The following is a 24,631-nucleotide window of genomic DNA, read 5'->3' as shown; positions in this document are numbered from 1 at the left end:
TCCACAGGAGAGGAGCCTGAAAGCTGAAGGCTCTGCCTCCCATTCTACTCTTACAAACTCTAGGAACTACAAGTAAGCCTGCAGTCTGAGAGCGAAGCGCTCTATTGGGGTGATATGGTACTACGAGGTCCCTAAGATAAGAAGGGACCTGACTATTCAAAACCTTATAAGTAAGAAGAAGAATTTTAAATTCTATTCTAGAATTAACAGGAAGCCAATGAAGAGAGGCCAATATGGGTGAGATATGCTCTCTCCTTCTAGTCCCCGTCAGTACTCTAGCTGCAGCATTTTGAATTAACTGAAGGCTTTTCAGGGAACTTTTAGGACAACCTGATAATAATGAATTACAATAGTCCAGCCTAGAGGAAATAAATGCATGAATTAGTTTTTCAGCATCACTCTGAGACAAGACCTTTCTGATTTTAGAGATATTGCGTAAATGCAAAAAAGCAGTCCTACATATTTGTTTAATATGCGCTTTGAATGACATATCCTGATCAAAAATGACTCCAAGATTTCTCACAGTATTACTAGAGGTCAGGGTAATGCCATCCAGAGTAAGGATCTGGTTAGACACCATGTTTCTAAGATTTGTGGGGCCAAGTACAATAACTTCAGTTTTATCTGAGTTTAAAAGCAGGAAATTAGAGGTCATCCATGTCTTTGTGTCTGTAAGACAATCCTGCAGTTTAGCTAATTGGTGTGTGTCCTCTGGCTTCATGGATAGATAAAGCTGGGTATCATCTACATAACAATGAAAATTTAAGCAATACCGTCTAATAATACTGCCTAAGGGAAGCATGTATAAAGTGAATAAAATTGGTCCTAGCACAGAACCTTGTGGAACTCCATAATTAACTTTAGTCTGTGAAGAAGATTCCCCATTTACATGAACAAATTGTAATCTATTAGACAAATATGATTCAAACCACCGCAGCGCAGTGCCTTTAATACCTATGGCATGCTCTAATCTCTGTAATAAAATTTTATGGTCAACAGTATCAAAAGCAGCACTGAGGTCTAACAGAACAAGCACAGAGATGAGTCCACTGTCTGAGGCCATAAGAAGATCATTTGTAACCTTCACTAATGCTGTTTCTGTACTATGACGAATTCTAAAACCTGACTGAAACTCTTCAAATAGACCATTCCTCTGCAGATGATCAGTTAGCTGTTTTACAACTACCCTTTCAAGAATTTTTGAGAGAAAAGGAAGGTTGGAGATTGGCCTATAATTAGCTAAGATAGCTGGGTCAAGTGATGGCTTTTTAAGTAATGGTTTAATTACTGCCACCTTAAAAGCCTGTGGTACATAGCCAACTAACAAAGATAGATTGATCATATTTAAGATCGAAGCATTAAATAATGGTAGGGCTTCCTTGAGCAGCCTGGTAGGAATGGGGTCTAATAAACATGTTGATGGTTTGGATGAAGTAACTAATGAAAATAACTCAGACAGAACAATCGGAGTGAAAGAGTCTAACCAAATACAGGCATCACTGAAAGCAGCCAAAGATAACGATACGTCTTTGGGATGGTTATGAGTAATTTTTTCTCTAATAGTTAAAATTTTGTTAGCAAAGAAAGTCATGAAGTCATTACTAGTTAAAGTTAATGGAATACTCAGCTCAATAGAGCTCTGACTCTTTGTCAGCCTGGCTACAGTGCTGAAAAGAAACCTGGGGTTGTTATTATTTTCTTCAATTAGTGATGAGTAGAAAGATGTCCTAGCTTTACGGAGGGCTTTTTTATAGAGCAACAGACTCTTTTTCCAGGCTAAGTGAAGATCTTCTAAATTAGTGAGACGCCATTTCCTCTCCAACTTACGGGTTATCTGCTTTAAGCTACGAGTTTGTGAGTTATACCACGGAGTCAGGCACTTCGGATTTAAAGCTCTCTTTTTTAGAGGAGCTACAGCATCCAAAGTTGTCTTCAATGAGGATGTAAAACTATTGACGAGATACTCTATCTCACTTACAGAGTTTAGGTAGCTACTCTGCACTGTGTTGGTATATGGCATTAGAGAACATAAAGAAGGAATCATATCCTTAAACCTAGTTACAGCGCTTTCTGAAAGACTTCTAGTGTAATGAAACTTATTCCCCACTGCAGGGTAGTCCATCAGAGTAAATGTAAATGTTATTAAGAAATGATCAGACAGAAGGGAGTTTTCAGGGAATACTGTTAAGTCTTCTATTTCCATACCATAAGTCAGAACAAGATCTAAGATATGATTAAAGTGGTGGGTGGACTCATTTACATTTTGAGCAAAGCCAATTGAGTCTAATAATAGATTAAATGCAGTGTTGAGGCTGTCATTCTCAGCATCTGTGTGGATGTTAAAATCGCCCACTATAATTATCTTATCTGAGCTAAGCACTAAATCAGACAAAAGGTCTGAAAATTCACAGAGAAACTCACAGTAACGACCAGGTGGACGATAGATAATAACAAATAAAACTGGTTTTTGGGACTTCCAATTTGGATGGACAAGACTAAGAGTCAAGCTTTCAAATGAATTAAAGCTCTGTCTGGGTTTTTGATTAATTAATAAGCTGGAATGGAAGATTGCTGCTAATCCTCCGCCCCGGCCCGTGCTACGAGCGTTCTGACAGTTAGTGTGACTCGGGGGTGTTGACTCTTTTAAACTAACATATTCATCTTGCTGTAACCAGGTTTCTGTAAGGCAGAATAAATCAATATGTTGATCAATTATTATATCATTTACCAACAGGGACTTAGAAGAGAGAGACCTAATGTTTAATAGACCACATTTAACTGTTTTAGTCTGTGGTGCAGTTGAAGGTGCTATATTATTTTTTCTTTTTGAATTTTTATGCTTAAATAGATTTTTGCTGGTTATTGGTAGTCTGGGAGCAGGCACCGTCTCTACGGGGATGGGGTAATGAGGGGATGGCAGGGGGAGAGAAGCTGCAGAGAGCTGTGTAAGACTACAACTCTGCTTCCTGGTCCCAACCCTGGATAGTCACGGTTTGGAGGATTTAAGAAAATTGGCCAGATTTCTAGAAATGAGAGCTGCTCCATCCAAAGTGGGATGGATGCCGTCTCTCCTAACAAGACCAGGTTTTCCCCAGAAGCTTTGCCAATTATCTATGAAGCCCACCTCATTTTTTGGACACCACTCAGACAGCCAGCAATTCAAGGAGAACATGCGGCTAAACATGTCACTCCCGGTCCGATTGGGGAGGGGCCCAGAGAAAACTACAGAGTCCGACATTGTTTTTGCAAAGTTACACACCGATTTAATGTTAATTTTAGTGACCTCCGATTGGCGTAACTGGGTGTCATTACTGCCGACGTGAATTACAATCTTACCAAATTTACGCTTAGCCTTAGCCAGCAGTTTCAAATTTCCTTCAATGTCGCCTGCTCTGGCCCCCGGAAGACAATTGACTATGGTTGCTGGTGTCGCTAACTTCACATTTCGCAAAACAGAGTCGCCAATAACCAGAGTTTGATCCTCGGCGGGTGTGTCGTCGAGTGGGGAAAAACGGTTAGAGATGTGAACGGGTTGGCGGTGTACACGGGGCTTCTGTTTAGGGCTACGCTTCCTCCTCACAGTCACCCAGTCGGCCTGCTTTCCTGGCTGCTCGGGATCTGCCAGGGGGTAACTAATGGCGGCTAAGCTACCTTGGTCCGCACCGACTACAGGGGCCTGGCTAGCTGTAGAATTTTCCACGGTGCGGAGCCGAGTCTCCAATTCGCCCAGCCTGGCCTCCAAAGCTACTAATAAGCTACACTTATTACAAGTACCGTTACTGCTAAAGGAGGCCGAGGAATAACTAAACATTTCACACCCAGAGCAGAAAAGTGCGGGAGAGACAGGAGAAGCCACCATGCTAAATCGGCTAAGAGCTAGTAGCTACGCTAAGCTAGCGGATTCCTAAAAACACGCAAAGTGAATAATGTGTAAATAATTTAGAGGTGATTCAGCAGAAGGAGTGCTTTAGTTAAGGCACGTAAAGATTACACTGTGAAACAAATCGTAATCTAGATAACTAGATCAATCTAACTGCGCAGATTAAACAGCTAACAGATACAGAAAAACACCGCTGTGCTCCGGAACAGGAAGTGATACAATACCGCAGTGAGAGCCAACCACCAGATCGAATCAGTTCTTAACGATACCCAAAAAGAACTGGCTCCCGATACCCATCCCTAATCACAACATGTGGGTTCAAACTGTGCACATATTTTCGGTCCCACTTTGTGCAGTGGTTATAAATGAGGCCCAGGTGTTCTCAGGGGATCCTTGGGACCACTGGAATAGATTTGTATCTTCAGCTTTGCAGCTCATTGATCACATTCTTCACTAAATCGACTGATTGAGTTGAGCTTGTTTTCAAGTTGCTGATGTGCTGTTGGATTCTGTGCTGGAGGTTTATGTCCATATGTCCAAAAGCAAGAGGTTTTTATTCCCTAATCTATGAATCTGAGGTTAAAACTGGAAATGTATTTCTACATATAAAACCGTCACGGCCGACATAACGCTGCAAAATGATGGATCAGGAAAGACGACGTCACCTGACAAGCCCCGTTTCTATTCTCCTCATACTGATGTTCATGCTGAGCTGCAGGGGACCATAACTCAGCTCCATTTGGCTGCAACATGAGAAAAAAGCCTCCTGGAAATATAAGAAGTGGATCATTCTCAGAGAGGACATTAAACAGGAAAAAATGGATCTCCACAAACAGCTGGCTTGACCCAAACAGATGTGGAGTGATGACAAGCTGAGAGCAATGCAGAAGATAAATGGAGGTCTTGAACAGCTGCATTAACCCGACAGTCATGCAGGGAAAATTATTACAGCCCTCAAACACAAGCTGAATGAGGCCAAGAAGGATGAGATCCATCAGACCTGATCGACAGAGAAAGCAGCTGAGATATGGTCATCAGGAGCAGAGCTCCAGAGCCTGTAAGACCACGACTGCACCCAAAACTAAAACCATGATGTGCCCTGGATCTCACGGCTTGAACCTGAAATGTGACCCGGTCCTTGAGAGTATCAACATGACAGTGATGGTAAAGCTGGATGTCAAGGAGATAAGATTTTCACCAATGTTTGTTTGAGTGGCAGCAGGATAACTCAAAAACAATCAAAGGATTTGAATGGAATTAGAGGAGCAGAATGTTACGGGTAATATGTGAGTCCATGTGGAGGTGATCTGGAATATATTCTGGAACTGAGATCTAGAACAATATTTCTATTTTGCACTTAGCAACATTTAAGTCAAAATACTGGGAGAGAATGTTGATGGCATTTGGTGATCAGATGGATAATGTCCCAGAAAATTTTATTTTATTGTGAACACAATTTCTGTGCATAAATCCAGTTTAATCTATCTAAAAGTCCCCCAAAATTAAAAAAAAATATATTGGAGAAAAATTATTAAATGAATGAACTTTGTAAAATCTCTTATACAATTGTTAACTATTTTATAAGGTTTCTTGAGTTATAGTATTTGTGAAATGTGAGTTGATAATAAATATTCTTAATCATCATCAGAGCCAATAAATTTGGCTACAATCTGTTTCCTTCAAGCACTTACTGGGAAAATACTAAGAAACATGTTCTAAGCCCATATATTTATGTGAATATATATATATATATATATATATATATATATATATATATATATATATATATATATATATATATATATTTAAATTTGCCACAGCATCTGAAGCCTCTTTAAAAGATGAGTTGTGGAGTTAAAAAATTTTACAAGACAGTTTTAAACGTCAGCGTCTGTGCAGTTGTTGGAATACCAAACCGCTTTCCAAATCCTTCTTTATTTTTGTTCTGAAAAAGTGAACGTCCGTGTTCAGGTCAAAGCTATTCAGAGAGTTTTCTGTCCTCATGGTGGAAAAGCAGCTGGAGTTACTGATGGTCTCTGCAGACGCGATGTCAGGACGTCCCGCCGCTGGCTCAGTATTGATGAGCTGTTCAGCTCTGTCCGTCTCGTGCCCGTTCTTCCTTACCAGCAGACGTAAACTTGTCAGGTCTGATGTATTGCCTGCGCACACTTAAATGCAAATTATATGGCAGCAAGGATTTATCTGCTAGCAAACAAGAGAAGCAGCGGAACATCCTGGATCCTCGGTCCCAGTAGAGCCGCTGTGTCTGAGGGGCTCTGATTAAAACAGTACCAGCAGAACTTTCCTGCTGGTTCCACAGTATTAGGTATTCTGCCTCAGTAATAAGGTTAATGCAACAAGAAATGAGCTTAATATGCATAACTGCCTTTTCTGCCGTGGATGGGAGGTTTGGTCACAGTCTTTGCAGCCAAATGAAGTCAGTGTTTATTCAACTGTGGGGAGATTACTGTCAGGACTGACCCACCTGCTGAGAGAAAGTACAAGAAAAGGGCTCAGAAAGCATGACGGTGCCATGCAAACATTCCAAAGCATGGGGGGGGGGGGGGGGGTTACACAGGCTTTTAAACATTCAGCTTTTTAAAAAATAAAATATGCAAACTCATTTTCATAAAATCAGCCGTTTTCTTAAATATGAATATGGAGCAAGAAATCTGACCTTGACCTCTGACCTTAATCATGAACCGATCTAAACCAAAATCAAATCATGTCTTTCTGTCCGTAGTTTGATCTCAGTCACATCAGGTGTTCTGAAATTCATCGTCACATAGAAACCAAGTAGGTCACGAGAGGTCACGCCTCCAGGGCCGACGTCAGTAACATCCAGTGACACTAGTATCCCAAAAAAAAACCCAAGTAGACATGAACAAGTGGATCTGGTTTAAAATAGCAAGGTTTCCACCCAAAATGCGCCGGCTCCCCGTCGATGATCCGGGCAGGAGGCGGCGCCGGTCCGGGGGTACAGAGGGGTGACACGTGGTGAGGTTTGATGTGGGACACATGGAAAACCGGGTGGATCCGCAGTGAAGCTGGCAGCTTCAGCTTCACTGCGGCTGGACTGAGGACCTTGAGGATAGGGAAAGGTCCGATGTATCTGTCCTTCAACTTTTGGGATTCCACTTGCAGGGGAATGTCCTTTGTAGAAAGTCAAACCTCCTGCCCAGGCTGATACGCACGGCGGCGGTCTGCATGGTTCTTGGCCCTCGTCCGGGCTTTGAGCAGGGCAGAGCGGGCGGTACGCCACACCCGACGGCACCTTCTCAGATGGGCCTGGACCGAGGGCACCCCGACCTCTCCCTCCACTAGCGGGAACAATGGGGGCTGGTACCCCAAACACACTTCAAATGGGGAGAGGCCGGTGGCAGACGAGACTTGGCTGTTATGAGCGTACTCGACCCAGGCCAGATGGTCACTCCAGGCCGTCGGGTGCGCGGAGGTCACGCAACGGAGGGCCTGTTCCAGTTCCTGGTTTGTCCACTCTGCCTGCCCGTTCGTCTGGGGGTGGTACCCAGACGAGAGACTGACGGTGGCCCCCAGTTCCCTACAGAAACTCCTCCAGACCTGGGAGGAGAACTGAGGACCACGATCCGAGACAATGTCTGATGGAATCCCATGCAGACGCACGACGTGGTGGACCAGGAGGTCTGCAGTCTCCTAGGCCGTCGGGAGCTTCGGGAGGGCCACGAAGTGGGCCGCCTTGGACAACCGGTCCACTATCGTTAGGATGGTGGTGTTTCCCTGGGACGGCAGGAGGCCCGTGACAAAGTCCAGGCCGATATGAGACCAGGGACAACGAGGCACTGGCAGAGGCTGGATGAGGCCTTGAGCCTTGTGATGGTCAGCTTTGCCCCTGGCGCAGGTGGTGCAGGCCTGGACATACTCCCGGACGTCGGCTTCCATAGACGCCGGACCACTGCCACGGTTCTTCGCACCCCTGGGTGACAGGAGAGCTTGGAACCGTGACAGAAGTCAAGGACCGCAGCCCTGGCCTCTGGTGGGACGTACAGTTTGTTCTTCGGACCGGTCCCCGGGTCCAGGCTCCGTGTCAGGGCCTCCCGGACGGTCTTCTCCACGTCCCAGGTAAGGGCGGCCACGATAGTGGACTCGGGGATGATGGTGTCAGGGGGGTCTGACAGCTCGGTCTTGACCTCCTGTTCGTGCACCCGGGACAGGGCATCAGATCGTTGGTTCTTTGTCCCGGGGCGGTAGGTGATCCGGAAGTCAAAACGCCCGAAGAACAGCGACCAGCAGGCTTGCCTGGGGTTCAGACGCTTCGCGGTCCGGATGTACTCCAGGTTCCGATGGTCCGTGAAAACTGTAAATGGTACCGATGCTCCCTCCAACAGGTGTCTCCACTCTTCAAGAGCCTCCTTCACCGCAAGAAGTTCCCGATTGCCGTGAATCGCACAACAACGTACAGACAATAACAATATGGTGGACTGTCAATCATACACCAGGTGACGTGTGGGCAGGCTCGACGATAGAAGATGCCTGGAGAGAGAAGAGCTGGATCCCCACACAGCTTCCACCACCAAAGGAGCTGAAGAACACTGGAGCCGCCAAGCCCTGCGCCCCAGGTGGCCGCTGTCTTCAGCAGTCAGACCCGGTACTGCTGGCAGAAAACAGAGACAGTCCAGATGAGTGTGAGTTCGCACACTCAGTAATCCCACAGTCTGTATTAAGTAAAGGAGGGAAAACCTTCACCTCCAATCACACACACTCGTGCAGCTCCTGGTCAACCACTTATCTGAGTTGGGGTGTGAGGCGAAGCCGTCGCTGTCACACCAAACGCCAATCCTCCAGATAAGGAAACACTCCAGGAAAACGGCTGCAAATAGAAGTTCAGGTTAAACACACAGTGTCAGTCAGCAGAGAAATTACCTGAATGGTAGTTGATTTCTCGGCGAGGAGGTGGAGTTGCAGTCCGGTCTTTGTAGTGGTGGTGATGGGTGACAGCTTGTGTTGATTAATGACAGCTGTCACCTCCAGCAAAGCCGACGCCCTCTCGTGCTTGAAGCCCGCACTTCAAGCAGGGCGCCATCTTGTGGTGGTGGGCCAGCAGTACCTCCTCTTCAGCGGCCCACACAACATAATGATTCCCTTATCGGTCCCTCAGAGCAGCCGTTGCCTTTTAAATGGCAGAACAAACTTGTCCTCTACTTTCATTCTATGTTTACTTCCATCTCTTCTCCACTTGTGAAACTTCTCATCTTCACAGGAGCCCACAGCAGGTCTCTCTTGTTCTTGCTGATCCGGCTCTGCACGGTTGCACGTTGCTTGGGGACGCTGCAGAACAATGCAGCACCGTTGCCTCTGATAAACAATTAGCATTGTGAAAGCTGTTTTCTCTCCCAGACAAGTTGCTATTATGTGAAAATTTGAGGAATCTATTTCATTTTTGATTAGATTCCCTATTAGTATGATAAAGATAAATCAATCACCCTGCCAGGTTTTATAGTTTCAGTCTGCACATCTTTGATAGATTCATTATAATTTTTAAGTAAATATCAGAATTCCAGGTACAGGTGTGCACACTAATGCAGCATCCAACTTTTCCCTAAGTGCAATTGGTTTATCCAGTCACACGGGTTGAAGAAAGCCTCATTTGTGCCCTGAGAGGAGCGTGCACTTATAGTGGTCCAGACTGGAAAGGATGAGCCCTAATGATGAGAATCAGCAGAACGTGTCTCACGGTGACATTTCTTCCCGGAGCTGGAAGGGGCTCTTGATAAAAGGTGGTCCTTCACCGCAGGATCCGATTCGCCGCTCATCCCCTCACATCCTCCAGTAATGAGGCACCCGCCCCTCACACAGGATGCAATTAAAGCCTGGATTTGCTTACACTCCCAGAAACACTCATTTGACTGCAGGCGGAGGAAAAGGCAGGGAAGTTCACTCGCAATGATGTTTATTTGTCACCATGAATGGTGGAAGCGGTGGTCCAAAACAATGATGTGAAAAAGTATCTGAGTGGTTCATTTCCATCACAATTTTTTCATATTCAAAACTTAATCTGCTTTAATAAGGAAGATAGATTTAGCCCCGAAAAAAGTAACATTGTGGCAGTAAATACTGAGTCGTAACTGCCACGGACTCATAGTGGTTATTTAAGACCTGCAGCTGCCAAGTCCTAATACTATCCCTATAATAAGTTATACTAGGCTCTCTGTAATAAGTCCAAATATGATTTCTATAATAAGTCCTACTAGGCTCTCTGTAATAAGTCCAAATATGAACTCTATAACAAGTTCTACTAGGATCTCTGTAATAAGTCCAAATATGATCTCTGTAATAAGTCCAAATATGATCTCTATAATAAGTCCTACTAGGATCGCTATAATAAGTCTAAATATGATTTCTATAATAAGTCCAAATATGATCTTTATAATAAGTCCTACTAGGATCTCGATAATAAGTCCTGCTAAGATCTCTATAATAAGTCCAAATATGATCTTTATAATAAGTCCTACTAGGATCTCTATAATAAGTCCAAATATGATTTCTATAATAAGTCCAAATATGATCTTTATAATAAGTCCTACTAGGCTCTCTGTAATAAGTCCAAATATGAACTCTATAACAAGTCCTACTAGGATCTCTGTAATAAGTCCAAATATGATCTCTATAATTAGTCCAAATATGATCTCTATAATTAGTCCAAATATGATCTCTATAATAAGTCCTACTAGGATCTCTATAATAAGTCTAAATATGATTTCTATAATAAGTACAAATAGGACCTTTATAATAAGTCCTACTAGGATCTCAATAATAAGTCCAACTATGATCTTTATAATAAGTCCTACTAGGATCTCTATAATAAGTCCAAATATGATTTCTATAATAAGTCCAAATATGATTTCTATAATAAGTCCAAATATGATCTTTATAATAAGTCCTACTAGGATCTCTATAATAAGTCCAAATATGATCTTTATAATAAGTCCTACTAGGATCTCTATAATAAGTCAAAATATGATTTCTATAATAAGTCCAAATATGATCTTTATAAAAACTCCTACTAGGATCTCTATAATAAGTCTAAATATGATCTTTATAATAAGTTCTTCTAGGATTTCTATAATAAGTCCAAATATGATCTCTATAATAGGTCCTACTAGGATCTCTATAATAAGTCCTACTAGGGTGTCTTTGTGAAGAGGCTCTTGATCCTGTGACTGGTTCAGGGCGCCTCTGCAGCCTGAAGGCCTGAATTCCACACCTGGCTGAGTAACAGGTAGTTTCCTTAAGGAGGCTTTGGCTGCACATCTTTGGCTACGCACATTCCTGCTTTCTGGACTATAAGTCACACGTGTCAAAGAAAAAATGCACCATGAAGAGGTTACAAACAGCAAACAAACACACAAACAACAAAACATGCATCCTGTAACTTGCACCAGAGTCCTATTGTAGTTTTGAAACATATATTTCACACAATAAGAAAAAAACATTTTTTTTAACAGTCTGAAAAACCTATTGAGTCAAACACTAACCTATAGAACATTGACTAATTATCTTTAATGTTGCATTTTTTGTGTCCACTGTACTGAAAACATGATTTTTGTGGACTGTTACAGACCTATTCTTTGGCATATGTTGTACCTGAAGATAAATAAGGACGTCCCAAACTAGCAAATAAAAATCCCTGAGACATATAGTCTGGAAAAAACAGTTTGCTTGCTTTGTTTGATTGCTCAGAACGGTCAGTAAGATAACTGACTGCACTTCCAAAGTCATCAAAGTTGATCACAAATGGGGAATATTTGTTGGCCCACTTTAAGCCTTCCAGCTGTTGAGTCTTGTTCAGTGGTGGTCCTTCAGCCTGTCTCTGAGCATTGAACAACTTGGAATTCTGGACATTCCAGGTAGTTTGCAATTCTGGAATATGTGGCCATGAAGGATAACTGATTCCTGGTTGTTTCACATTTAATTCTTCTCTCATCTTTTGTAGTTAATCTGCATCTTTTCTTCTCCACATATTTCTTGCCACCTTTGTTCAAAATCTCTTTTTTTGACCCCTTTTTGGTTGAGGTCAAGAAATTGCCTAATAATTACACATACTTTGATATAAGGTGTGGCTGACTTTAGGCCACACCCTCCCTCATTACATAAAGACATATTACCTGAGAATGTTGAAATCCAATAAGCATCAGGCTTATATAGGTTAGAGCTGGAAAATAGACATAGAAAGGATAATGAAGATGATATCAGCTTAATGAGAAAAACAAAAATGTGTGGGAGAAAATAAATTGCACTTGGAAACTAAGTGCATGAAGAAAGTAATGACACAGGATACAGAAAATGCATGAAGGAATTAATTGCATTTGTAAATGAACTGCATGTGCAACATAATTGCACTGGGAAATGTAAAAGGTGTAAATGGAAAAAATGTTATTAAATATGATGTGACGGTGTAAGCAGGAGTGCAGATAAAAGATGAGTGAAGCTGACACGGTCATGCAGAGTGATGGAGTGATGATGAGAACGGCATCGTCATAGTGCTGATTTAAGGTGCTGGTGTTTGGAAGTCTGATAGGTGATGTGATGAAGGACCTGTCACTGAAGGAGCTGTGATCAGTCTCATGCAGCGGGTGAGAGTCACTGTCCATCATGGATGTCAACTTCTTTCACATCTTCCTCCCATCTGCCTTCTTGATGGAGTCCAGAGGACAATTAGGACCTCCTGACCAGCTTATTCAGTCTCTTCCTGTCCTTCTCAGAGCTTCCACAGTCCCAGCAGACCCCTGCACAGTGACTCATTCCACAGTGTCATAGAATGTTTTTAGCAGTGTCCTGAACACACTGAAGGACCTCAGACTTCTCAGCAGGTGGAGCTGACTTTGGTCCTTCTTACACTGGACATCTGTGTGGTGCATGTAGTCCAGTTTGCTGCTGAGGTCTCGTGTCTCCACAGGACAGTCACTGACAAACACACCCACTCCTAATTCTCATCATCCAATAACCAATACATTGATCGCAATCAACCGGTCGATCACAAAGACAGTGTGTGTAAATCACATAGCACTAAAATGGTCTGTAGCCAGGAGAAGGTCGGGGGTTCAGTTGAACCGCCCACTTCACCCACTTTTGCCTTGATTTTTGTACTGGTGCTTGCTAAGGCTCAAAGTAGCGGTATAAGACATTCAGTTTGTGCACCGGTAATCCCGTCACCATATTTATGATATATCAGTGTTTGCTGAGATGAGCTGTTAGTCTGCTGTTTTGTGCAGCAGCTCCGAGTTGAAAACATGGTTCCTGTCATCTCTCTGCATCTTGGTGATAACACAACAAGCAAAGAGCAGAACACCTGCAGTGAGCTTTAGAAATATATTTTCACGCTTTGTTTTCATTCAGACTCTGTGTGGCTCTGTAAGTGTCCTCAGTGTGGTTAAACTAAAAACAGCTAAAGATCCGCGACATGTTAACGAGAAATACTAACACCACCCCCCCCCCCCCCCCCCCCCCCAACCACCTTTATCTGCCTAAAGTCTCTTTCTGAGGACGGCATGACGTAAAACAAACTGATAAAACTGGCAATCTGGTTGTGCTTTCCGTAAGAAAACACAAGTTCTCCACTCTTCCTGCTGAAAGACTGCAAACCGGGGTGAATCCAGATGGAAAGAGGTTGGGTGGGTTGGGGGGTGGGTACATCCCCCACTACACCTCTGGATTAAAGGTACACTTTTGGAGACTTTTTTTTCATACTCCTGAATGCTTATTATTATTAATAATAATTAATAATAATACTAATGATGATAATTTTAACAACTAAAATGTTTAAGTCAGTATACTCTGGGACTTTTTACTTTACTGTTTTACTACAGTTCTGCACTTGAAGTTTAATTGATGAGTCATATAAAAATATGTTCATATAATTTAACTTGACTGGGTAACTAAAGTGGGATGTGAAAATTGTAGATGTGCACCAGGCTGGGAAGAGTGAATCTACAATAGTCAAGCAAGTTGGTGTGAATAAATCAAATGTGGGAGCATTGTAAGAAAATGGAAGACATACAAGACCATTGATAATCTCCCTCGATCTGGGGCTCCACACAAGATGTCATCCCATGGGGTCAAAATGATCATGAGAACGGTGAACAAAAATCCTAGAACTACACAGAGGGACCTGATGAATGACCTGCAGAGAGCTGGGACCAAAGTAACAAAGGCTACACACTACGCAGAGAGGGACTCAGATCCTGCAGTGCCAGGCGTGTCCCCCTGCTTAAGACAGTACATGTCCAGGCCCGTCTGAAGTTTGCTAGAGAGCATATGGATGATCCAGAAGAGGATTGAGAGAATATCATGTGGTCAGATGAAACCAAAATGGAACTTTTTGGTAAAAACTCAACTCGTCGTGTTTGGAGGAAGAAGAATGCTGAGTTGCATCCCAAGAACACCATATCTACTTTGAAGCATGGAGGTGGAAACATCATGCTTTGGGGCTGTTTTTCTGCAAAGGGGACAGGACAACTGATCTGTGTTAAGGGAAGAAGGAACGGGGCCATGTATCATGAGATTTTACGCCAAAACCTCCTTCCTTCAGTGAGAGCATTGAAGATGCAACATGGCTGGGTCTTCCAGCATTACAATGATCCCAAACACACCGCTCGGGCAACAAAGGAGTGGCTCCGCAAAGCATTTCAAGGTCCTGGAGTGGCCAAGCCAGTCTCCAGACCTCAACCCCATAGAAAATTTGTGGAGCGAGTTGAAAGTCCGTGTTGTCCAGCGACAGCCCCAAAACATCACTGCTCTAGAGGAGATCTGCATGGAGGAATGGACCAAAATACCAGCTGTGCAAACCTGGTGAAGACTTACAGGAAACATTTGACCTCTGTCATTGCAACAAAGATTATGTTACAAAGTATTGAGTTGAACTTTGATTATTGACCAAATACTTATTTTCCAGCATAATTTACAAATAAATTATTTAAAAATCCTACAATGTGATTTTCTGGATTTTTTTTCTCATTTTGTCTCTCACAGTTGAAGTGTACCTATGTTGAAAATTACAGACCTCTCTCATCTTTCTAAGTAGGAGAACGTGCACAATCAGGGACTGACTAAATGCTTTTTTACCCCACTGTATGCTCAGCATTACCGGGTCTGTTTTGGGGTTCCAGCTTTAAAATCAAGTCATTTGGCATGAGGGAAGCCAAAAATATTAAAAAGATTATGACTCCTGTGGTTAGTAATCTGATCAAACAAACATCTAGGTTGTGATGTCAGTTTGGGATAAATGCAAGGAAAAGGTGAAAAATGTGCAAAAGATGCAGCTACTGTCTGGAGTGTGTAACGCTGGCTGATTTCATTTAGTGCAAGTCATCGGAGTGAGGTGGTCGGGACCAACACTGTCCAGAGCTGTATTATGGCATTTGGGTTCATGCAGTTATTCCAGGTACACCAATGAATATGATGTATATGAAAGTACACTCAGTATACATGAATAAATACATGTTTAGTGTTTGTAATGTAGGTAGATTATTTTGACTTGGTCATTATAAAAGTAGCTCGCAAGCCAAAAAAGTGTGGCACCCGATGTATACGTAAAAGTGTACAGTCTCTGGGTTTTTAAAGATTTCAGTCACAAAAATAATTTTCTTTGGCCATACTTTTCTTTATTTTATTTATTGGCCTTTAAATAGGGGTTTCAGGACATTGTCAATATGACCAAAAATGAATAAATAGCTCCCCTAAAGAGAAAAATTGCAAACGAACAGACGGCCTTGGACTATTTATAGTAGGACTCGTAGTCTATTATAGCAATGTCATAGGTCACAAGGGGCTCCCCCGACAGCTAGGAATGCTGGGAAGCACATGGCAACAGCCAATCAGAGCAGAGATGCACGGTGACATCAGCTGGCTGCTCACTTGAACCGAATTATCCAAGATGGTGGAAAATGCTCCAAAACATGTTATTTCTGTATAAATGTAACATGTTTCTCAAATATTTTGTAAAGATAAGTGAGAATCCTATATCCTATGTAATCCCATAGATTCTATGGTTTTGAGCTAAAAACATAATGAAGCATCATTTGAAGATTGAAATCAGTCGAGATGAAAGCATGAATTGTGATGCTCTTTGTCTCATGCACACTCACACAAACACACACACACCGCAGACCGGAGTGAAGTTAGTTTTTTGGTTGATTATTTGATCCCTCCTCAAACCTACTTCCACACCACAGATGTTCGTGGCCCTGCACGTCTTTAACGCATCAAGTTCTTGAAAAGACTCACTGAACTCCAGTGCTGCACGTCCTTATGGTGTTGTGGGATTTGTTGTGAAAGTCCAGTTTTTATTAATGTTTTCTTAAGATAAAACATAAGTTCATTGCACTCTTTAGACGAGGACGTGTGTCGTACTGCACAGTTTATAGAAATAAAGGAAAATTGTCTGCAGCTCATTATGTAAAAAAAAGGTCAGAAAATCGTGTCTTGAGATCAGAATTGTGAATCATGTTGAGTCATGAGTTGAGCGTGTTGTTACATCATGTGGTAAGAATTCATGGTTGACCACATATTGTTCCTCCAAACTCCACAGTCGTACTTTTTCCATGTTTTTTAAAAGTGTGCGCACATTTGGTAATTAATTTGAAAGGATGTGCTGTTTTTTTGAGTTGAGCAGTGGAACTTCCTGCTGGGTTTGTGTGATAATGTGAGCCGGCAGGATGGGGTCACCTTCACAGGCTGAGAGCTGGATCCTTGTTGTCCTCCATCAGCTGCTGAATCCGTTGACTGCTGTGATGCCCATTATATGTGGCACTCAGAGTGACCCGTGGCTGCCGGGTCATTTTCACCCCACAGGGCTAATTGCACCAAATGGCAGTAAATTTGGAGGAAATAGATAAGATGTGCCATCCACGCTGATCGCCTGGTGCCGTCCATTAGCTGTAATTTCCGCTCTAGCTGCACAAAGACTTTAGGGTTTGTTGTATTTATGGCAGTCATTTCCCTGGTGCTTTTAAAATAATCATTATGATGCGTTATTACATCAATGTTCTCTTGTCACACTGAAACAAAGATAAAACGTTTTGGTTATTTTCTTTTCTTTACCTTCTGTAGCTGGTTGTACCTTCAATGAGGACTCCGACCCTGGCCTGTGCGAGTACCGACAGGGCCAAGAAGATGACTTTGACTGGCAGCTGATCAGAACCTACAACTGGCCACACCCGACCCCTGATCTTCTACGTGGTAGGTTTCAGTGACTGTCAAGGACATGATTGCCAGATGATCTCAATGTATCACTGTCTGACTAAATTCCTGCTTCACATGGAGGACCAAATTCCCAAATATGGAATTAAAGAAATAATTAGAAGGATGGTTTCATACTTTCAGGTACTCAGATAGTTCCATTCAGGGGAGTCGGGATTAATAAAGCCTTCTTCTGATTCAGATCTTGAGAGGTGCAAACACTCACTCGACCAAAGGAATGAATCATCATCTACCTGAAAATGTGGGATTTGATGAGGTTCCATGTTAACTGTGGTACTACTCACATGTGATGAGAATGCAGAGGGAACCAGTTGACCTCCACGTGAACTCTGCACTTGAACTCTGTAAATTCTTTTCGTATGATAAGACACAGCAGAATGAATCATGACTTTTCTTTGAATGTTATGTTTGACAAACACATCTCGTCAAAACCCAGTAATATACTTGGAACTATATAAAGTGTTGAGTGCCTATCCCCAGAGACTGTGGCACAAAGCAGATCAGAGCCTATACAGGGGCACATCACAGGTCACTTCCCCAGCCCTGACTGATGCCCATCTCTTAAGGTAAGAGGCAGCCAAGTGACCTCGGACCCGGATTGGCACCAGAGAATGAATGAATTTCCTGTGTTGTGCTGATCAGCATGCTGACCTTCCCCCGGGACATTCATGAACTCTCTTGAGGTGCTGCTCAGGCAAAGTCGGCCCAAAGTCAGCCAAATAAATGGAAGAGCTGCTTAAGTCTTCCTGATGTTTTAAAGGTGGGATTCAAAATATTGAAACAAGTCATAATACTTTCTCTCCCTTGTCAGCTTTGGACAAAATACCCTCAAGCAAGCTGCGTAATCCTTTCCTGTTGTAGTTCAGGCTGGTTCAAGATTTGTGCAATAAAATTCACCATGTGCGATGATTGTGAGTGCACATTTTGTGTTTGGTGCACCAGTGCACATGGTTATCCTAAATGATCAGAGGCTGTGCTGGCAGCGGTTTTCACACCGTGAAGAGTTTCACAGCCACACGTCTGCATTGTGCAAAGACTAAAGTCAGGCTTCTGCATCTTTTGTGTGCAGTGACATTTTTTAGGCTCTTTGTTACCCAAAAGAACTGTGTGCACGCTGGGAATAAAATAATGACACATTTAATGAGAACAGATTTACTGCAGACTTTGTGTCTGTGCAACATTCTATCACTAAAAACAAAACTTTAGAACTGTTATTTTTTGTTGTTAGTTTGTCTATTTGTAGAATAATTTTGCTTTTCTCATTGCAAAATGAAATTCTGTTGGCAGGTAACTCACATTAAGCTCACATTAATCATATTAAATTGTATTTTACAATCAAGAATTTCTTCTAAGTCCGTGTTTCCCAATCCTGATCCTCAGAATCCAAAGTACTGCATGTTTTCCATTTGTCCCTGATTTACTCAGGTCACATCACTCAGGTTCTTTCATTCATTAATTTTCCAACACTTATTTGGGCCCACGTCACGGTGAGAGCAGACTAAGCAGTGTATTCTCAAGCCATCTGGGAAATATAATCTCTCCAGCATGTCCTGGGTCTCCCCCGGCAGCGTCTCCTCCCAGTTGGATGTGCCAGGAAGACCTCCCAAGCAAGACCAGCAGGGGACATTCTCACTAGGTGCCTGAACCACCTCAGCTGGCTCCTTTCAATGTGAAGAAGCAATGGCTCTACTCTGAGTCTCTCCTGGATAATTGAGCTTCTCACCCTGTCCAGGAGTGTAAGTCCAGATACCCGATGGAGGAATGTAATTTCTGCTCTTGTATCCATGAGCTTATTCTTTTGGCCATTACCCAAAGTTCATCACCATAGGTGGGGATAGGAGTGTAACGCAACTGGTAAATTGAGAGCCTTGCCTTCTGGTTCAGTTCCTTCTTCACTACGATGGTCCGGTACAGTGTCCTTAAGAGTTCAGGTGCCACTCAATCTGTCCATCAATCTCATGCTCCAATTTACCCCCACTTGTGAACAAGACCCCAAGATTCTTAAACTCCTGCACTTGGGGCAGTAACTCCCCCCTGACTTAGGTGGTCTACAATGGTGGGTGGGACCCGGTCAGACTCAGCATGAAGACACGACATGGCGCCACCTCCATGTGGTTCACCACCCACAGAGAGAGTGTAATGCAGGGGTGGCCAAGTTCGGTCCTCGAGAGCCACATTCCTGACACTTAGTTGTCTCCCTGCTCCAACACACCTGAATCCAATGAAAGGCTCATTAAAAGTCTGCTAACGAGTCTTTCATTGGATTCAGGTGTGTTGGAGCAGGGAGACAACTAAGTGTCAGGAATGTGGCTCTCGAGGACCGAACTTGGCCACCCCTGGTGTAATGGGTCTGGTGTGCTGTTGTTTGCTCAGTGCACAGTTGCAAATGTCCATACGGGACAGATCACACAGGTGTGTTCAACCACTCAACACCTGGCTGAACAATGAAACACCTGATTTGGCTCATTATGTGCTGTTAGTACAGGGAGAAATGGACAGTGTGCAGTACTTGAGATCATTGTCCTCAGTCACCCAAATGGCTCTGGTATGAATCCACATTTGATATGGTGCACGTTTTATCTATACCAGATGCCCTTCTGGGTGCACCTTCAGATATACATGGAGAATGGAACAGGAATGGTCTTGAACTGGGGACCTTGTGTTTTTGAAAAGGAATTGCTGTACTCATCTGTGACAGTTTTGGCTAATTTTTCCACAAATATGATGAAGAAGGAACATAGTTCATTCAGGTATTTCAAATGCACAGTGGAGTTAATAAAGCATTGATGCCTGTTACATGATTACTTACAACATCTGTTGTTGGTGATATTACTGGGATGGTTCTCCCGCTGGTGCTGCTGTAAGCTTTTCAATGTCCAGCTTCAGAGTGGTAAAAGAATGAGTAAGAGAGAGTGTTGTTGTTGTGTGGGCCGCCAGAAGAGGAGCTACTGCTGGCCCACCACCAGAGGGCGCCCTGCCTGAAGTGCGGGCTTCAGGCACGAGAGGGCGCAGTCGCCGCACAGGAGCAGCCAGGGTGACAGCTGTCACGCATCACCTGCAACAGCTGTTACCACTCATCTGATCAGCAGGGGAATATCAGCAGGACGACGTCTCCACCTCTTTGCCGAGATATCGTTCTACCTGGAAGGTAACGTACTCAGCTAACTGTGTGACAGTAAACCTTCTTGTGACTTTGTGCGTTGTAACAGACTTCTTTTCCAACGAGAGGTGGAGGTAGTTTTCCCTGCCGTGTGGATTGCTGGGTGCAAACGCGCCCTCGTTTAATTGTCTCTTTGTTCCTCGCCAGCAGTACCAGGTCCGACACGCGGAGGCAGTGGCCACCTGGGAATTCGGGACTTGGCGGCTCCAGTATTCCCGGGGTCTGGTGGCGGAGGAAATCGTGTGGTTCCGGTTCTACTTTGGACGGACGTCTCCTATCTTCGAGCCTGCCCACACGACACCTTTTGTGATTTGGCTTTTTGTCCATTATTGTAATCTGTTGTATTTGTTGTGCCCATTCACAACAGTAAAGTGTTGTTATTTGACTTCCTCCATTGTCCGTTCATTTGCCCTGATCTCTAGTAATACTGTGAGAAATATTGGAGTTATTTTTGATCAGGATATGTCATTCAAAGCGCATATTAAACAAATATGTAGGACTGCCTTTTTGCATTTACGCAATATCTCTAAAATCAGAAAGGTCTTGTCTCAGAGTGATGCTGAAAAACTAATTCATGCATTTGTTTCCTCTAGGCTGGACTATTGTAATTCATTATTATCAGGTTGTCCTAAAAGTTCCCTAAAAAGCCTTCAGTTGGTTCAGAATGCTGCAGCTAGAGTACTGACGGGGACTAGAAGGAGAGAGCATATCTCACCCGTGTTGGCCTCCCTTCATTGGCTTCCTGTTAATGCTAGAATAGAATTTAAAATTCTTCTTCTTACTTATAAGGTTTTGAATAATCAGGTCCCATCTTATCTTAGGGACCTCATAGTACCATATTACCCCATTAGAGCGCTTCGCTCTCAGACTGCGGGCTTACTTGTAGTTCCTAGGGTTTGTAAGAGTAGAATGGGAGGCAGAGCCTTCAGCTTTCAGGCTCCTCTCCTGTGGAACCAGCTCCCAATTCAGATCAGGGAGACAGATACCCTCTCTACTTTTAAGATTAGGCTTAAAACTTTCCTTTTCGCTAAGGCTTATAGTTAGGGCTGGATCGAGTGACCCTGGACCATCCCTTGGTTATGTTGCTTTAGACGTAGACTGTGTTTCATAATTATTGTATGGCCTTGCCTTGCAATGTGGAGCGCCTTGGGGCAACTGTTTGTTGTGATTTGGCGCTATACAAGAAAAAAGTTGATTGATTGATTGATTGATTTGCGCCCCCTGTTGTGGGTCCGTGTACCGACACTTTCCCAACAGGATATCTCGGCCAATGTCATGGATCCCGAGGGGCGTCAACCGGCTGTTGAACGGCCAATGGAAGAGCAGGGCGCACAGGTGTCTGCAGGAGGAATGATCGGTGAGTTGCAGCGAATCCTCACCGCTTTTACGGCTCGGCTGGATCTGATGACCGAGCAGAACGTCCTCCTTAACCGCAGGGTGGAGGCTCTCGCCGCGCAGGTGGAAGCACGCCCTCAGGGCGCTGCTGCGGCTCCCCCTCCTGTCGATCCTGTGCGCAACAGTGACGTTCCACAGGTCGTTCAACGACCCCTCCCACCTTCCCCTGAAGCATACATAAGCCCTCCGGAGCCGTACGAGGGTTGTGTGGAGACATGCGCGGACTTTCTTATGCAGTGTTCGCTCGTCTTCGCACAACGTCCCGTCATGTACGCGACTGACGCTAGTAAGATAGCTTATGTGATTAATCTGCTTAGCGGCGAGGCACGCGCTTGGGCTACAGCGCTCTGGGAGCAAAATTCGTGGCTCCTTCTGATATATGATGGGTTTGTGAGGGAGCTCCGAACAGTGTTCGATCACCCAAATAGAGGAGAGACCGCTTCAACCGTGCTGCTGTCAATGAGACAGGGGCGCCGGAGCGCAGCTGCTTATTCAGTCGACTTCCGCATCGCGGCTGCGAGGTCCGGCTGGAATAGCACTGCCCTCCGCGCCGCCTTCGTAAACGGACTGTCGTTAGTCCTAAAGGAGCACCTGGTGGCCAAGGACGAACCGCGGGATTTAGACGGGCTTATCGATCTCGTTATACGATTAGACAATCGGTTAGAAGAACGCCGTCGGGAACGAGACGAAGGGCGTGGCCGGGCACGCGCCGTCCCTCTCCCTTCCGGTTCCGACCGCGTTCCGCCCTCCCCACGCTCCACGGCCCCTACGCTCCGTGTGGTTACAGCTCCCCCTGCTGACGAAGCTATGGACACGAGCAGGGCCACATTTAGGGCACCAGAGAGACAGAGGAGGCTGGCCCGCGGAGCGTGTTTTGTCTGTGGCTCGATAGAGCATCAGGTAAGAGACTGCCCCGAGCGGTTAAAGCACCAACGCCCGCCCCTAGAAACTGGGCTAGGGGTGGGCCGAGACATTCACGTGGGACACACCCACATTGCCACACGACTCCCAGTTACAATCCTTTATGAGGATTTAACCCTGAAGGCCCCAGCACTGGTGGACACGGGCTCTGAAGGGAATCTGTTAGACAGCAGATGGGCCAGGGAGATAGGGCTCCCTCTAGTGGCGCTTACCTCGCCTGTGCAGGTGCGGGCACTAGATGGCTCCCTACTCCCTCCAATCACATATAAGACACCACCAGTAACTCTGGTGGTGTCAGGAAATCACCGGGAGGAGATAGAGTTTTTTGTGACTCCTGCTACCTCCCGTGTGATTTTAGGGTTCCCCTGGATGTTAAAACACAATCCCCGGATCGATTGGCCGTCCGGGGTAGTGGTTCAGTGGAGCGAGACCTGCCATCGGGTATGTTTAGGTTCCTCGGTTCCTCCCGGTTCCCAAGCTAAGGAGGAGGTCAGAGTCCCGCCCAATCTGGGGACGGTGCCGGTGGAGTACCAGGACCTTGTGGATGTGTTCAGTAAGGACCTGGCACTCACCCTCCCCCCCCACCGTCCGTACGATTGCGCCATTGATTTGATTCCAGGCGTTGAGTTCCCGTCCAGCAGGCTGTACAACCTCTCACGACCTGAGCGCGAATCAATGGAGACCTACATCCGGGACTCTTTAGCTGCCGGGTTGATCCGGAATTCCACTTCCCCGACGGGTGCAGGTTTCTTTTTTGTGGGAAAAAAGGATGGCGGACTACGTCCATGCATTGATTACAGAGGGCTGAACGAAATCACGGTTCGTAACCGATACCCGTTGCCCCTGTTGGATTCAGTGTTCACGCCCCTGCATGGAGCCCAAATATTCACAAAGCTAGATCTTAGAAATGCGTATCACCTGGTTCGGATCCGGAAGGGAGACGAGTGGAAGACGGCATTCAACACCCCGTTAGGTCACTTTGAGTACCTGGTCATGCCGTTCGGCCTCACAAACGCCCCCGCGACGTTCCAAGCATTAGTTAATGATGTCTTGCGGGATTTCCTGCACCGATTCGACTTCGTATATCTAGACGATATACTCATCTTTTCTCCGGATCCTGAGACTCATGTCCGGCATGTACGTCAGGTCCTGCAGCGGTTGTTGGAGAACCGGCTGTTTGTGAAGGGCGAGAAGTGTGAGTTTCACCGCACATCTTTGTCCTTCCTGGGGTTTATCATCTCCCCCAACTCCGTCGCTTCTGATCCGGCCAAGGTTGCGGCGGTGAGAGACTGGCCCCAACCCACTAGCCGTAGGAAGCTGCAACAGTTCCTCGGCTTTGCAAATTTCTGCAGGAGGTTCATTAAGGGCTACAGTCAGGTAGTTAGCCCCCTGACAGCCCTGACCTCACCAAAAGTCCCCTTCACCTGGTCGGATCGTTGCGATGCCGCGTTCAAGGAGTTGAAACGGCGCTTCTCATCTGCACCCGTTCTGGTGCAGCCCGATCCTAGTCGCCAGTTAGTGGTTGAAGTAGACGCCTCGGACTCAGGGATAGGAGCTGTGCTTTCCCAGAGCGGGAAGACCGATAAGGTCCTTCACCCGTGTGCCTATTTTTCCCGCAGGTTGACCCCGGCTGAACGGAACTATGACGTCGGCAATCGAGAACTCCTTGCGGTGAAAGAGGCCCTTGAAGAGTGGAGACATCTGTTGGAGGGAACGTCCGTGCCATTCACGGTTTTCACTGACCACCGGAACCTGGAGTATATCAGGACCGCCAAGCGGCTGAACCCCAGGCAAGCCCGCTGGTCACTGTTCTTCGGCTGTTTTGACTTCCGGATCACCTATCGTCCCGGGACCAAGAACCAGAGATCGGATGCCTTGTCCCGGGTACATGAAGATGAAGTCAAAGCGGAGTTGTCGGATCCACCGGAACCCGTCATCCCGGAGTCCACTATCGTGGCCACCCTCACCTGGGACGTAGAGAGAACCGTCCGGGAGGCCCTGGCACGAAGCCCGGACCCCGGAACTGGGCCAAAGAACAAACT

The 24,631-nt window shown here is 45.0% G+C and overlaps 1 protein-coding gene across 1 annotated transcript in view; it reads left to right on the top strand.

The window, feature by feature from the left end:
* The window catches only part of LOC117502014 (receptor-type tyrosine-protein phosphatase U-like), a 689,797-nt gene that overhangs the window by 175,416 nt on the left and 489,750 nt on the right, over nucleotides 1-24,631 (top strand). Inside the window, exon 9 of the mRNA XM_034160998.1 lies at nucleotides 16,964-17,092. Coding sequence (XP_034016889.1) covers nucleotides 16,964-17,092 — 129 coding nt within the window. The remainder of the gene's footprint in view (nucleotides 1-16,963; nucleotides 17,093-24,631) is intronic.

Source organism: Thalassophryne amazonica, chromosome 20 (genome assembly GCF_902500255.1).
Source record: "Thalassophryne amazonica chromosome 20, fThaAma1.1, whole genome shotgun sequence".
NCBI lineage: Eukaryota > Metazoa > Chordata > Actinopteri > Batrachoidiformes > Batrachoididae > Thalassophryne > Thalassophryne amazonica.
The sequence above is the reverse complement of the archived record's forward strand: the minus strand, read 5'-3'. Positions and strand labels throughout refer to the sequence as shown.